Source organism: Larus michahellis, chromosome 5 (assembly GCF_964199755.1).
Source record: "Larus michahellis chromosome 5, bLarMic1.1, whole genome shotgun sequence".
In the NCBI taxonomy this organism is placed as follows: Eukaryota; Metazoa; Chordata; class Aves; order Charadriiformes; family Laridae; genus Larus; species Larus michahellis.
This window is the reverse complement of record NC_133900.1, coordinates 57,623,642-57,637,943: the sequence shown is the minus strand read 5'-3', so window position 1 is coordinate 57,637,943 and position 14,302 is coordinate 57,623,642. Positions and strand designations below refer to the sequence as shown.

At 39.5% G+C, this 14,302-nt stretch overlaps 1 protein-coding gene across 20 annotated transcripts in view; it reads right to left on the bottom strand.

Annotated features, from left to right (window-relative positions):
• The window catches only part of ABLIM2 (actin binding LIM protein family member 2), a 145,520-nt gene that overhangs the window by 35,490 nt on the left and 95,728 nt on the right, over positions 1 to 14,302 (bottom strand). For 6 of the 20 annotated variants that reach the window (XR_012587036.1, XR_012587037.1, XM_074587483.1 and 3 more), the window contains 5 exons: positions 13,049 to 13,126; positions 8,259 to 8,405; positions 5,036 to 5,068; positions 2,780 to 2,900; positions 949 to 1,047 (listed from right to left, as the gene is read on the bottom strand). Coding sequence is in view for 14 of the 20 variants with exons in the window: in XM_074587483.1 (XP_074443584.1) it covers positions 949 to 1,047; positions 2,780 to 2,900; positions 5,036 to 5,068; positions 8,259 to 8,405; positions 13,049 to 13,126 (478 nt within the window). In the remaining 6 variants the exon portion in view is untranslated. The remainder of the gene's footprint in view (positions 1 to 948; positions 1,048 to 2,779; positions 2,901 to 5,035; positions 5,069 to 8,258; positions 8,406 to 13,048; positions 13,127 to 14,302) is intronic. The other 14 variants (XR_012587038.1, XR_012587039.1, XM_074587484.1 and 11 more) reach the window with 5 other exon arrangements.

Sequence of the window (14,302 nt, the reverse complement as noted above, 5' to 3'; positions counted from 1 at the left end):
TCTGGATGCATTAGGGCCCAATGAAGATGCATTAGTTATTTTTTCCAAAGGTGATGAGCGCCTGCTATTCATTTGAGTTTGCAAGTCCGGTTCCTGCAGAGGGTCACTTCCTTTTCTGTACTGGTTATGAAGACAAGAAGAACAGTTTTGCTTTATTAAATCAAACAGTACATGAGAGTCAAGGAACAGGCACTGAAAACGTTTGGCATTCATCATTCATGTCTCCTCCCCACTTGTATTGTTACTAGAGAGGACAGACTCAGGGGAAGATACATGTGGTAGCTGAATGTCTTCTCTTTCTGACAATAAACTAGCTAAAAAAAAAAATAGCCTTTGCCTCAAAAGTTCTTGGCATTTCTTGTTACTGTCTCACGTCCGCAACATGGAAGTCATTAAAAGTTAACATCCACTGCAAAAAAAAAATCATTGGCAAGGAGACTAGAATCACTTACACTGTTTTATAACACTATTTGCTAATCAGTGCAGGTATATTGATTTAACCAGCTTATCTGGCATAACTTTTGGTAATGCTACAAATAACATGAAAAATCCCTAAATGTAGGTTAGAAGGTTAGATAACTGATCATCCAATGTTGGATCCAACATATAGGCTTGTTATATTTATTTAGCATCACCAAAATAGGGTAAACAATATATTTTAGAACAAATTGACTTTTAAAGTATTTCCCTCCCTCATTTTCATTAGAAAATCTAATCCCTTCCCTCCACCCCTTTGAAAAACACTTAACACTCACTGAAAAAAAGCAAAAATAAAACAACCCATACCCACTCAGTTCTTAAAACTTACACAATACATCAAAAAAGCACTTGCACAAAATTAAGACAAATTTTATCCAAGTGGAAGCCATGCTTGCACAGACATAAAAGTGAAACACATCTGAGTAAATCTACAGTATCACAGCACGGTTTTGCATTCCTGGACCTTACCTTTGAAGAAAGGGATGTAATGATGTCTGAATGTAGATGTAGGGCTTGGGTGTTGGGGCAGGGAGATGCAGCTACTGGTACCAAGACTCTGAGTACCAGCTGGGGGCAACAGAGAGTAAGTGAAAATAAACTATTTAGTTCACTTACTGAAAGCCACAAATTACAATGCCTTCCTTTTTTTCAGGAACATTTTCCTCCTGATGCTTAGAAAACATATAGTTTATATTTAAAACTTCTGTTTATTGCTAAAAACTTCACAGTGGCCGTACTATGCAGCTGGCCAAGGGACACGGGCTTTCTGCAGACAGAAAGGGTATCATAGAAAATACTGATAATGTAACGCATCAGAAAATATTCCAGAAAAGGCACCACAAAAAGCATAGCTGCACTCAGGTGAAAATCTGCATATTCAAAAGCTGCAAGAGGGAATGATATATGCTTATAATGGTTCTAATGAAATGAAATGGGGAGAGCCTTGTCTCTGCCGAGAACTGTGCTACGAGTGGGTCCAGTTCTCACTTGCCGTCAGTGCGCGCTGGCAGGATTTAGTTCACAACGCACCAGGATACTCAAGTGCATGACTAATTTAAGCTTTGAAGAAACATCCTGAAGTTATTTGAGCTCTGAAAGTTAGACATGTGATTGAGTACTTTGAAAAACGTTCTCAGAAGTCATCTTTGCTTTGTTGTAATAATGTCCTGATAACATATTTTGTAGGACTAACGGTAATTATTAAAAGTGGCAATTATAATGACTATCTTCTAAATTTTCACTGAATCTGTAAAACATGAGGATTAATTTAGAATTTCTTTTGTCTTCCCTCCTTCCTTTAACAGTGTGCAGCTAAACTTAAGCACGACACAGCTGCCAGACCTTCAGCAGAGACTAATCTTCCCTCTCTCTAATAGATCTGATACTCTCTCTCATTTCCACTTCAAAGACTTTATGTAGTACAAATATTCAATTCCTGTAAAAATTATTTGTGTTAACCATAAAATTTTAATTTCCAATGGAAAGATTATGAACTCCCAATTTTCCAAACTAGTTTATAATTATAACATATCCCCAATGAAATGAAAAGACGCCAAGAAAATAATACAAATGCTCTGTGTTTTCCACCCAGATGACGGAGTGGAGAAAAATTGGAATGAATTTCGAAAAATTTAGTTGATTGTTGCTAAGGATAGAACTCTGTGCAATGCCCAAACACAAACGTGCTTTTGTATGGGGCCCCCACACAGAAACTAAAAGGGGTGATCCCTCCTCTCTGTGCAACAAGAACACCAACGCAGCTGCCGCTACAGCCGAGAGCTGCAATAAACATTGCTGTAAGCTTCTCAACTAAAGCAAGCAACTTGGCCCTCAAAATCCAGCCATTAGAACCACTAGTCACTCCTCCAGCTCTTGCACTGTGGAGAAGAAACACGGACCATGACCCTGCAGTATAAGAAGGGATACAAAGTCACTCCGTCACCCTCTTGGCTTTGTGTGCATTCACTGCTACCATGCCGCACCATGAAAGAGCTGTGGATTGAATGTGTAGCTTCAGGCAGGATGGGACCAGGATTAAGTCCTTTAAACTGTTCTATCTTCTGTTTACAGATACATCAAATCAATCTTTCTAGATGCCTGTTTTCATTTTTTTAAATGCTCGTTCCTGAAGCACTTGTTTCCTTTCTCCCCATGAGACTCTCTGTTCACAGTAAATAAGTCACTGCAATGAACTGCTACTCCACCTTAAACCCCTGCCTACTGGAGTCTACACTCCTTACAACGTAAGACAAATTAGTGGAAAAAATCTGGAGAATAAATAAGGCTGCTTTTCAATTACCTGGTCTGCTGTAATGCTGAGGAGAATGGGAGGTTGGGGTGTAGCGACCATAGCCCAGCGAGCCAGCAGAGCTAGGACTTGACGTCCTGTACTGCTTGAAAGATCTGTCATCTTGGTCACCCTGAGAGGATGAGAGGAAATATACGTCATTAGGGGAGAGAGAAATGACTTCCGAAACAGGCAGAATGTAACATTTTGCACATTTCTGTGCCATGTAGATGGAATTCAATGCTGTTATAACGCTCCATGCAAATCCAATGAAATGAGGTGGCTTTTGGCCATAAACACCTCCACCGCAATGTGACCAAAGCAGCTTTGCCAAGTATCAGAGATCAGTCGTGTTTGCAGGAAAATCAGTACACACATGAATTTAAAACGACAATATAACGTGAAAAGAATATAACACTGTAGAAGTGTTTTTTCAGGACAGTATAATTCCCTGAACATACATGGGAGGGAAGACGGAAGATGAGATCGGGTTAGCGTGATAGTACTATGGTCACTTTGTATCTATATGAATGGATGCATAATGGTTACAGGCAACACAAAAATCAGTATTTGTTGGCTTCATTACGTCACAGAAACAACTGTATCGGCTCTACAAACTGCCCAGCGTACCTTACGGTCATTACTAGTGAGGTAACTGATATAAACACTCTTATATAGCTTTAGCATTAATACTGCAGCATTGTGCAAAGCAAGTCATACAACACATTTCCCACTAAAACCTTGGCTTCAACCACTTAAAACCACGTACACCCATTCCAAACACCACACTCTCTATAGCTAGTTAAATTACAATCGTAATTTGCGTGTAGTGTCTTAACAGTAACAGCATTACTAAGTGAATTAGGTCTGGAAATTATTTTTTGTAAACCAGCTATAAAAGCAAAGGCAAATTTCTTGTTTCTTTTAAGACAGGCAAGAATTGGCTTGAGTTAAATTCAACTAGAACAAATCAAGGTAACCTGCAGATACTCCCTTATGGAAAGCTATACTCCATCAAATACTTCCCCTCTCCTATTCCAGACATGCTACACGATAACAGGTGCTAGTCACTTGTCATGAATCCCAGGACATCTTTAGGCACCTATGTGACTCCCACAGGATCATTCATCATCTAAACACACAGGAGATCCTACTTATCCCCCATCATCATCTCCCAGATTCCTATCAGGACAACTTAATTATATCGATCCATTCCTCTTTAGGTGAATCCAGACAGCAAGCACGGCAAAACTAGATAACCTGGAGAATTCACATAACATGAAACACGGCAGCACCAACCTCCATACCGGTGTCACTTCTGGAACTTGGTAGTACGACCGTTTGCTAACTGATAGCTAATTTAAAGGGAATTATTATAATCTTCCAAACCACCAAAATTTCATATAGATTATTTCACACCTTACCTTTTGTGTACTTTGTGTCTCTGCAAGGAACAGCCAATCAAGTTCATGAAATCCAATATTCAATAAAACATGTTTTTATTTTTAAACTGTCAATTAAATTACATTTCTATTGGTTAACTTCTCTGTTCAACCAATGCTTATAGCGACAGTTGGTTATTTACAAACCTTAAGGGAAATTCGCAATTCACCACTATTACTGAAATTTTGCAATACAGTTCTCTTAACATAAAATTGGGATAATGGAAAAGTTAGCCAGGCCTGTGACATGTAACTGAGTAATTGTATTTGGGAAGCTGTGTGAAATGCTTTCACTGCTTCCAAGGTGATGTTTCTTGAAACAATGAGTGGCTTTGATCATTAATGCACATCAAAATACACAGACCTAGAAGTTCAGGTATGTGCAAATGATTTAACAGTTTGTGTGCACAAATAGTATAAGTAGATTAACTATTTGTGAAATAAAAAAAACAAAATGAAAAAAAGAGAAAGCTATGCCAAGCATTAATTTAAGTCAACTCATGCTGGCAGCTTTAAATGTAAACATAAATCATATTTCCCAGTGTAATTTATTTAGTAGAGCTTGAAGAAGTGACCACAATACAACCTTTATTTTGGAAAGCAGAAACATGGATGACAGTGGAGATAGATGTGTACAGATGACAATCCAGAAGCAGAGCACGTGTTCAACACAAGTAACACTGTGAAAAACATAAATTATAAACCCCCATGCACTGTCGAGGCAGGAGGCAAACCCCACATTTCAGACTTTGCTGGTTATCAATATGACCAGGTTTACGCATCACAAAATGGGTCAGAACAGGAGTACAAAGGCATTGGGGATTACCTCAGTAGGTGTTGGAGAGAGCAACTGAGGTGACTGCAAACAGCAACACACAACAAATTAGTGATACAAATTCATGCATGATGTTACTTGTGAGAAGAACTACTCTTAAAATACCATTATCCATGTATAACACAATACAGTTACAAAAACCACCTGTCAATTAAGTTAGGCCAATTTTTCTTTTTTATTTGTTTTTAAATAAGTAAATAAGGAATAAGATATTAATAATTTCATACAAAGCTTTTCTTGATTTCTTTACTACAAAACCCTTGAGTCTGGTGAGGGTGGTGCTGTACCACAGAGAGTGCTGCCAGAAGGGAAACTCACATTTAAAGCAACTGCCTGAGACCAGAAAAAAGCCCTTATTAAATCTGGACTAGAACTTTGTTGGTCTCAGAGCTGGCTGCTTTAAGGGAAAGAAAAATATCTGTACTTTTAAATTAAACATCATGTAATTTGAAAAATTGCTGTTCATTCATTTTCCTTTTGAAACTAAGGTCTAAACTTGTTGAGTTGAGCAGAAATCTACTGAAACTATTGTGGCAGCAAGTATAGCCAGGATGCTGAAATTTGGAAGACAGGATACACATACGTACAAACTGGGGGACAGGAGTCCAGAGAGCAGACCTGCAGAAAGAAATCTGGGGGTCTGGGTCGATAGCCCCAAAAGGGCCAACCATGTCCTGGGGTGGATCAAGCACAGCATAGCTAGCCAGTTGAGGGAGGCGATTGTCCCACTCTACAATGGTGCAGCCCCACCTTGAGTGCTGTGTGCAGCTTTGAGCACCTCAATATAAGGACATCAAATTATTTGAGTGTGTCCACAGAAGCACAACCAAGATTGTGAAAGGCCTCGAGGGCAAGAGTTACTAGGAACGACTGAGGTCACTTGGTTTGTTCAGCTTGGAGAAGAGAAGGCTGAGGGGTGACCTCATTGAGGTGATCTCTTCTCTCTGGTGACCAGCAATAGGACATGAGGAAATGGAATGAAGCTGCACCAAGGGAAGTTCAGATTGGACATTAGGAAAAGGTTCTTTCACCAAGAAGGTGGTTGGTCACTGGAACAGGCTCTCCAAGGAAGCGGTCATGGCACCAAGCCTGTCAGACTTCAAGGATGACGTGCGAGCAGGAACTCGATGATCCTTATAGGCTCCTTCCAACTTGAGATATTCTACAGTGCTATGATATTTTTTCCCCTGGCAATATCAAGGATGTACATATCTGGAGCATCACAAAAATGTACATGTTGGATTGTGAGCACAGCCCAACATCCCCTCCTGGTTTAGGTACCTAGAAACAGATGACTTGACCCCACTTTTTTAAGATATCACTGAAGTCTTGCTGACACAAATGCCTACATCAGCACAGACCTATCTGAGACAGCATTGGTGGTGCAAACACTGTAGGTGTTTCCTACAGCCCCAGGGGAAAAGCCCCCCATTCATGATGTGGTCCCTTTTATCTTCTGTTAAGCTATATGTTTACTGAAATGGGCAATGACTCCAGTTGTCTGAATAAACCCCTCCTGCTGTGGTCTCACCACTAAGCTACCCCCTAAAAGCAGTTGACAGACTGCCCTCTTTGCTGTGGTTTTATTTCTTTGGCTGGTTGTTATTTTTAGAGCTCAACTGCAACTGTCTTCTATCCCACTCCTGAAAGTGCAACGCTGAGGTTCTCACAGTTCACAGCCACTGGCTGGGCTCCCACCAACACGGGCAGTTTCACCGCACCATCAGGCAGTTGTCCCACCTGTGGGACCTCCAGCCTTTGAGTGATGGCATGGAGTCAGATTATGCCATGGGTTCAGTAGAAACCTAAGCCGTATGGGCACTTGCTTTGGCAAAGGGGAGGAGCAAGTGGCCGAAGAGATGCTGAGGGCAGGCAGGGGAAACTCACTCCAGCAACAGCACAGATTTATGCTGGGTGTGATGGTTTTACAACCATCACCTTGGAGCGGGTGCAATGAGCAAGACCTCGCAGGAGCTTGGCAGAAGGTTGTTTAGTTTATGCATCTCTGCCAAGTCTAGGTGTCACCTCTGCCAAGCCTGGATGGGAACAGGCAGCTAAGAAGGGCCGCAAACATTATCAGCACCCAAAAATTCTGACGTAGAAAGGAAAAGTTTATAGTCCATAGGTTCTGAGCTAGCAAGCAGCTTTCAGTTTTGTGAGTTCAGAAACCTAAATACCATTTAAACCCTTCGCCAGATACAATCTTAATTCTTTTAGCATGCAGTGTAATAGAGCTACTGGGGTTCAGCATTGTACAGAGAGGGTCTGGAAGAGAGTCTACAAGATCTAACCATACATGCTGCACTTCACCTGAGAGCAGTACTGCGACTGTAGTAGTGGATTAAGTGTAAAAGGTGGAAGTGATAGAAGGACTGGGGCTTTTATAAACAGTATGGCTATTATTTACAGTATTCATTTCTACCCATTCACTTCCACCTATAGAGAACAATTCAGACTTCCTTTCTAGACCATATATATCTTGATAGTATACCTAGTATACATAAGAGGTTTGATTTGTATAAAAGTATCTAAAGTTACAAAAGAAATCATAAATTCAAACAAAAGGTAGATATGGTTAGGAAAGAAAAGCTAACTTGCATGACAGGAGTTATATACAAATATGCTTCACAAAAAAACAGAATTAGTATTAGTAAAGTTATGTTAAATCAGATTTCATTAGCACAAACTGCGTAATATTAGCTCTGCATATGAATAGGTTGAAATGCATGCATGACATGAGGATGAACTTTAGTAAGGGACAGTTGAAAGATATTTGTGCATAGGAAAGTGATACCATTGTTGTGTTACCAAAATAACACGGTACACTTTAAAAAAAATAAATTAGAAAAATCATGACAGACATTTGGCTTCGCTTCTGATTTTTGCATTATAATTAGCAATGGCTCCTGTTTCCTACCACATGCATGTAGAACTCCTCTCATAGAAAAACATATTTTAATTACATGTCATCTGTTTTAAAAATGATCACAGAAAGCAATTCTTTCATTTCCACAAACTAAAAAAGTGAAATGAACATCTCACTTGTTTTTTTGGAAGGCCTTGTGAATGAATGAATGACATGAGTCAATTTACTGAAGTTATAAAAGTTAAGGTTTTCTTTAAATTATGCACATGTTTAAGGGCGTTCAGCAACATGTTTAATGATGCACAAACTCTCAAATTCACAGTAAAAAAGATACCCATGTTTCAGTACCTCCCCGTAACTATGCCTGTCATCTGAAGAGTAACTGATATATGGAGAATAGGAGATCATATCTGGGCGGTCAATGTTATAGATGGCTTTATTTTTAGGAAGAGCAGCCAAATCCCTGTAGTCAAGAATTTCATCTCCAAGCTTTGCCTAAGAAAAGGAGGAAAGAAAGCAATGAGAATAAGAAAGAATATGATCAGGATACAATCAGAAAAGGACAGGTAAGCGTAGGTAGAATAGTCATCATCATAATAAACCACTTTTTCTGTTTGTGCACATTTAAGTCTCCTCTATTTACAATGCTAAGTATTACTGCTGTTTTCTTTTTATGTTCTGATGCTTTCTACTTTTCTTTGTCACTCACATTTGGCTAATAAGAGTAGCATGGCATCATTCCAGGTCCCCTGGTTATATCCCGCTTACTGCTAGCTGCACAAAGAGACACGGGGGACAGATATTGTAATCCCTTTCAGGCAAAATGCCCTTCACTTTAAAGTGGTTTCAGTGTGCAGGGCTCCCCTACCACAAGCAGTAGTGAATAATCAAATACATATTTCCAACATATACTCTCCAGATGCTGAAAAACATTAGTCAGGTCTTTAATTTTTGCCTTTCAGCTGTGTCCCACAGCTTCACCTCCTTTCCTGACTATGTCTAAGTAGCCCTTAATTACGGGTCACAAACCAGCAGATGATGGATTTGCACCATGCTGGATTAGTTGGAAGATCACAGATGCCACTTAAGGAAAGTTCAAACCCCTTCATGAGACTCACACAGCCAACAAAGGGAAAGGGCTGTGTTGCTCCCCATTCTCCTCTTACTAAGCTTATTCCAAAAACATAATTACAAAATGCTACATTTGAACAGATTATCCTTAGGATAATGGCAACGTGCACCAAAACTGTATTCAGCATGTACTGTCTTGTAGATCCGACAAGTTGGCCACATTGAGAGTGGAGAAATGGGCAGTGTAATTGTCTCATTCCCCATTCAGGCTTAGCAGAACGATATGCTCTTTGTTGGCAACAAAACGAGTGAATCTCGCTATTCTCTAAAAATCTCAGTATGACCAGCTATAAAAATATAATAATGTTTTCCACATGCAAAAATATGAAAGTATCCAGGATTTATGTGTGCAGAGATTACATTTTTTTTCTTAGTATGAGCTAAGAAAAGTTCAATAGATTTTCCAGGGAAGTTTTCTATTAGGTTAATCATACAGGAGAAATTTAGTGTGACAACTTTCATTTATCCCTTTCTCCAAAACAATGCAAGAATTTGTGCAAGCCTAAGCAAGATGGAAAGGAGGAAGATTCCTCTTAATTAAGAAAGTTGAATGAAGCCGCCATAACTATCACATATTCTTATCCTCAAAACTAATGAAAAAGATGTGTTTTAATCAAATACGTGATTCTTCAGTGACCTACAGCTCTCACCTTCCTTGCAGCTATTTTAAGAAACTAAAAAGCAATGAAATAGCCCCTTAATGAAAATAAATCCCTCCCTACTGAGAGGCCAGTGGCAAGGTCTGACGCAGGGATAGGTCACACCAAGATAAGGAGGAGTCAAGTCTTTTTCAGGAAGACTTTGGGCAGCATTGTACCTACAAGGAAGGCCAAGGAGGTTGTGATAATTTCTTTTTTAAGGTATCCAGAGTTGTGGAGTTGATTCTAGTGAACCCAAAGAAATTCTGAATTGGGAATATTTAAGTGTGAATTACAGTAATTTTAGCCCCTATCTCTCCATGTAGAAGTGCAACTTGAGATCCTCTCAGACTTCAGAACTGTCAGGAGTAAAGCATCTAGTTACGTAATTCCTCTCAGTTTAAATATCAAAACATAGGCAAATTTGGATGAAAAAACACCTTAGAGATACAGTTGCTTTCTACACACTCAATTTTACAAACATTCAGCCTACATTGTTTTCTGTTTTATTTGTTTCACCCACTTTCAAATACGTGAGAGGAATTCAAATATGCTAGGGAAGGCTCAAATTATGGCAAAGAGGCTGTGAGCCATTTCTTCAATAATCTGGTATTTTGGATTCTGTTAAAATCATGCTCTGAGTTTAGAATATGTGTTTTATTTGGAATATGTAATTTTACAATTGTATAATTGCAAATATGATCTGTATAAAAATATAACTTTTTTGATTTCTATTTCTAGTGATTTCTATTCCTAGTACGACAACATAGCTATGTAACCTAACCTGCACCTCCCAGGTAGAGATATCTTTGCAGGGAGCTCCTAATTCTCTTTTCATGAAATTCAGCTAAGTATAAAGAAGGACTTTTATTTAAGCCCGATTTAATCTCATAATTTAGAAATTAACTAGTTTTTCAGTGGTATTTAGGACTCTGAGGGGATGCCTGCACTGGGGTAAATTTCAGTCTAGATATTATCCAGCCATCACTGAAGTTAATGAAAAGATGCCCATTAACATCAAAGGGCAAACTCCCTCAGTGCAAGACACCAAAGCCTGGTATCAACAGAAGAAGAAAAAGTACGGCTTTAGTAAACGGTCTGTATGAGTCACATTCAGGTTTAGTCAAAATACACTTTCTTCATCTTTCCCTAGCTTAACCGTGACCCAGGAACACGTCTCCCATGAGATGGTGTGTTGTTCAGAAAGATTGTGTTGCTCTGACTTGATGACTTTGAAAACATGAGCACTGAAAATTCATGGTTCCTAAACTTTAACTGTTTTCTCTAAATTCGCTTTTGTCGAGCATGATACTTCACAGACCTCAACAGTTGTCAAGGTACAGTTTCACTATTGGTTTTATGATCTGAATCCATGATACTGCTGATGCGTCTGTCCTGTGTGAGCCTTCACACTCTGCTCTGCCTTCTACATTAGCATTAGAGACATGTAGACAGCTGGGTCTTTTTTTGCCTCTTTGGTTAGCTGGAGGTTTTTCCTGGGTTATTTTTTAGCTGAATCCAGTCTCAAATCTGACTGATCATTCCTCTGTACCCACCACTAGTAGCACCAAAAAGGAGATGGCCAGAGAGGGGACAGGGCCACAATGTGGGTGGAACCTGCCTTTCAGTGGCAGCACAAATTTAGGTTTGGTAAAGCCAATCAGAAAAGCACCCCAGACAAGTCTTGAGCATGTCTGTACGTCACAACACTCCTGTAATAAAAAACAGCTGCAAAAGATAGCTAAACAATCATTTTGATAATATGAAAGTCCAATAACATGTTTTTAATTCTTTTTACTTTCCTGTCTGTAAAAGCCAAAACAGAATTTAATCAATCTCACAGCTTTGACAATTAAGCAGTCAGAGATGAGAGAGAGATAGCAAGAACTTGCACACTTTGGGGAATATTTTTTCCTAATTGACTCATATTTGCTAGACAACTTTATTCTTTCACAGTCCCAGCTGCCTCTAAAGTATATTACAGTAAGAAACATTAGAGTTGTGTGCTGCTATAATGATATTCTTCAAAAAAAAAAACCCAGAAAGAGACTGGAGGGTCATCCTTGATTTTTAACAGCCTGTGAAGCATGCTTAAAGCTGTGATCACAAACATCAAGAAAACCAGTACCATCCAAAAGTCTGATAAATGTCACTAAAAACATCCGAATCTTAGAAGAACGCTCATGCCTCTAAAAACAATGCAGTGGTGCATGGCTGGAGAGATAAAGACCATCTGTCCAAAGAAAGTGCTTACATGATAACAGGCTCCTTGCACAACAAATTGTCATCACAGGAGTTGAGGTAATGACGTTTTTTCATTGGGAATATACCACTGGTAACCACCAGCATGGAGCTCTACTGGAAGGAGAGCTCAGAAAAAATGATGAGCATTTAGATAAGGGGCAGTTCCCCCACTTCTAGTTCACTCTTACTCAGATAAAGGGTATATTGCATTCAAAATAATTTTTACTTGAAGAAAAAAAGAGAAGTTTGGCTCCAAAGGACTCTTTTGCTTGTCTCAGTGCAGTAGATAAAAGCCCTTAAACTTTGTATAACAACTTCTCTGTCAGTCAGTCACATCTCCCGCAATTTCCTCTGCATATGGTCCTACCTGATGAGAATGACCTGCCTACCCAAGGGACACTTGGACAGGACAAAGAATAGCCCTGGGAATACTGAAGCTCTCCAAGAGATGTTTGTATGGAACATGGCATGCTTGTGGATGCTTTTTACCTATTGGCAGTACCCTTGAAAATTTGGCCATGAACATTAGCTAGAGCAATTATGACACACAAGGTACACCTGGTATCGAAAAAAAATACTCAGCATAAGCTTTTATCATACTTGTTATTTTAAATTCTCTCTGTGAGCTTTCCAGAGCTAGCACTTCTTAGACCATAAACACATCAAAGGTCCTCTGAGGTTAGGGACTGGCATTTGTCAAGGCCCGAGTCCTGCAATCACACACACGAGTGTTTTCATAAGCAATCGGATGCAGGCCCAAGAGCTCGATTTAGACAAGTTGTGTTCAAACCTAGGCTTGTAATCTACCTGTGGGTTGTACTGTTTACTTAAACTTTTCTTTTTAGAAAGTGCTGTGGTGTTTTGCATGCTTTGGTATAAGCCAGCTCTAGTGGTAATGTAAGTGCTATAAATACACCACAGAAAATAACAGGAAACTGCCAGAATTCTGTTATGGTAAATGCAGTATTCGAACATTTTAAACATGAGAAAGTAAATTCTGTTTTAGAGGAATTGCCAACTGCAGTGGTTTGGAGATACTAGCTTTCCACACAACGTGCTAAACTGTGGGAGGAAGCAGGGGGTTTTCCCCATCCCACAGAATGAATTTCACCAGGAAATACTCACATAGATCACACGGCTTGGGGAACCTGATGTACTTGAAGCAGGTACAGAAATAATACTCTCAGATGAAGTCCTTGTTTCCTATGGCAGGATAAAAGAAGTGAAACAGATCAGAAATAGAGGAGAGGGAGAGAAAAATGTAACTGTTACTGCAAGAAGAGCGTGCAAGACATTTCATTTAATTTAACCTTTACCACTCAAAAATGGTATGTTACAGCAAGCTCAAAATATACAGGTATACCAAAGAATTAAAGATAAAAGAACACCTTTATTCAACCAAATTCACCTTTGGAAATGCAAAAATGATTTTACATATGACTTTCTTTTCCCCTCCCTTCAGAATGAAATGGCCTGGAGCACTTCTGGGCTGCCAGGACAGCCTTCGGGCACTATCAGGGACAGGTCAAGTTACAGCAGCTCTGAGTCCCGGGTCACAAGATGATACGGTGGCAGCATTTGTACTCTAAGGTTATACCACCAAACCAATCTATACCCCCTTCTGGAACGTGTCACGCTACCATGCCATTCACTCATGGCAAACAGCACGACACCCTGCAGAGCACCCCGAATGAGGCAAGGCATCCGATAGGTTAGCTTTCCCCTCTCCGACTGTAACACTACCAGATTAATTTTAATGCTCCACTGGTTTTGCTCTGTTTTCAATCATTCCGGCTTTCAGAGTGACAGACCTTTACTGCTTTCTTTTTGGTAGATTCCTTTATGATGAAAAATATAATTACTTTTAAATAACAAAGGGTCGTGCGACACATTGATACTAACCGTGAGCAAACAGACCTGACATTCATAACTGCAGTTTAAACAAATCTTACTATGAAGTCAGTGGGTTTATACCCTCTTTTACCCAGATATGTTAATGCATCATAAAATACTCTTTCCCATCTACGGAAAAGTATGTCCCCGATTGCAAAAAGTACATCTTTTTCCATGCACCTCTGAATGACCACCATTTACTGTCTCACCAAAGGCTGGCTCTTCTCAACTGGAGGTTATAACTGTTCAGACCCTTAAAAAGATTTTAGCATTATTAAGCTGTCAGGTCAAGGAAGCATCCTTCCTACTACTCCAGCCCTTGTGTGAAATATTTACTGTCTTTCAGAAGCAATATGTGAATATATCTGTACTGTACTGTGTTAGCAGCGCAAACAAACTCAATGATGACAACTATCCTTCCACAGACCTTCTCTGGACTTCAAGACAGTATGTGGTGATACTTATCCATATAAAAAAAGATTCAGT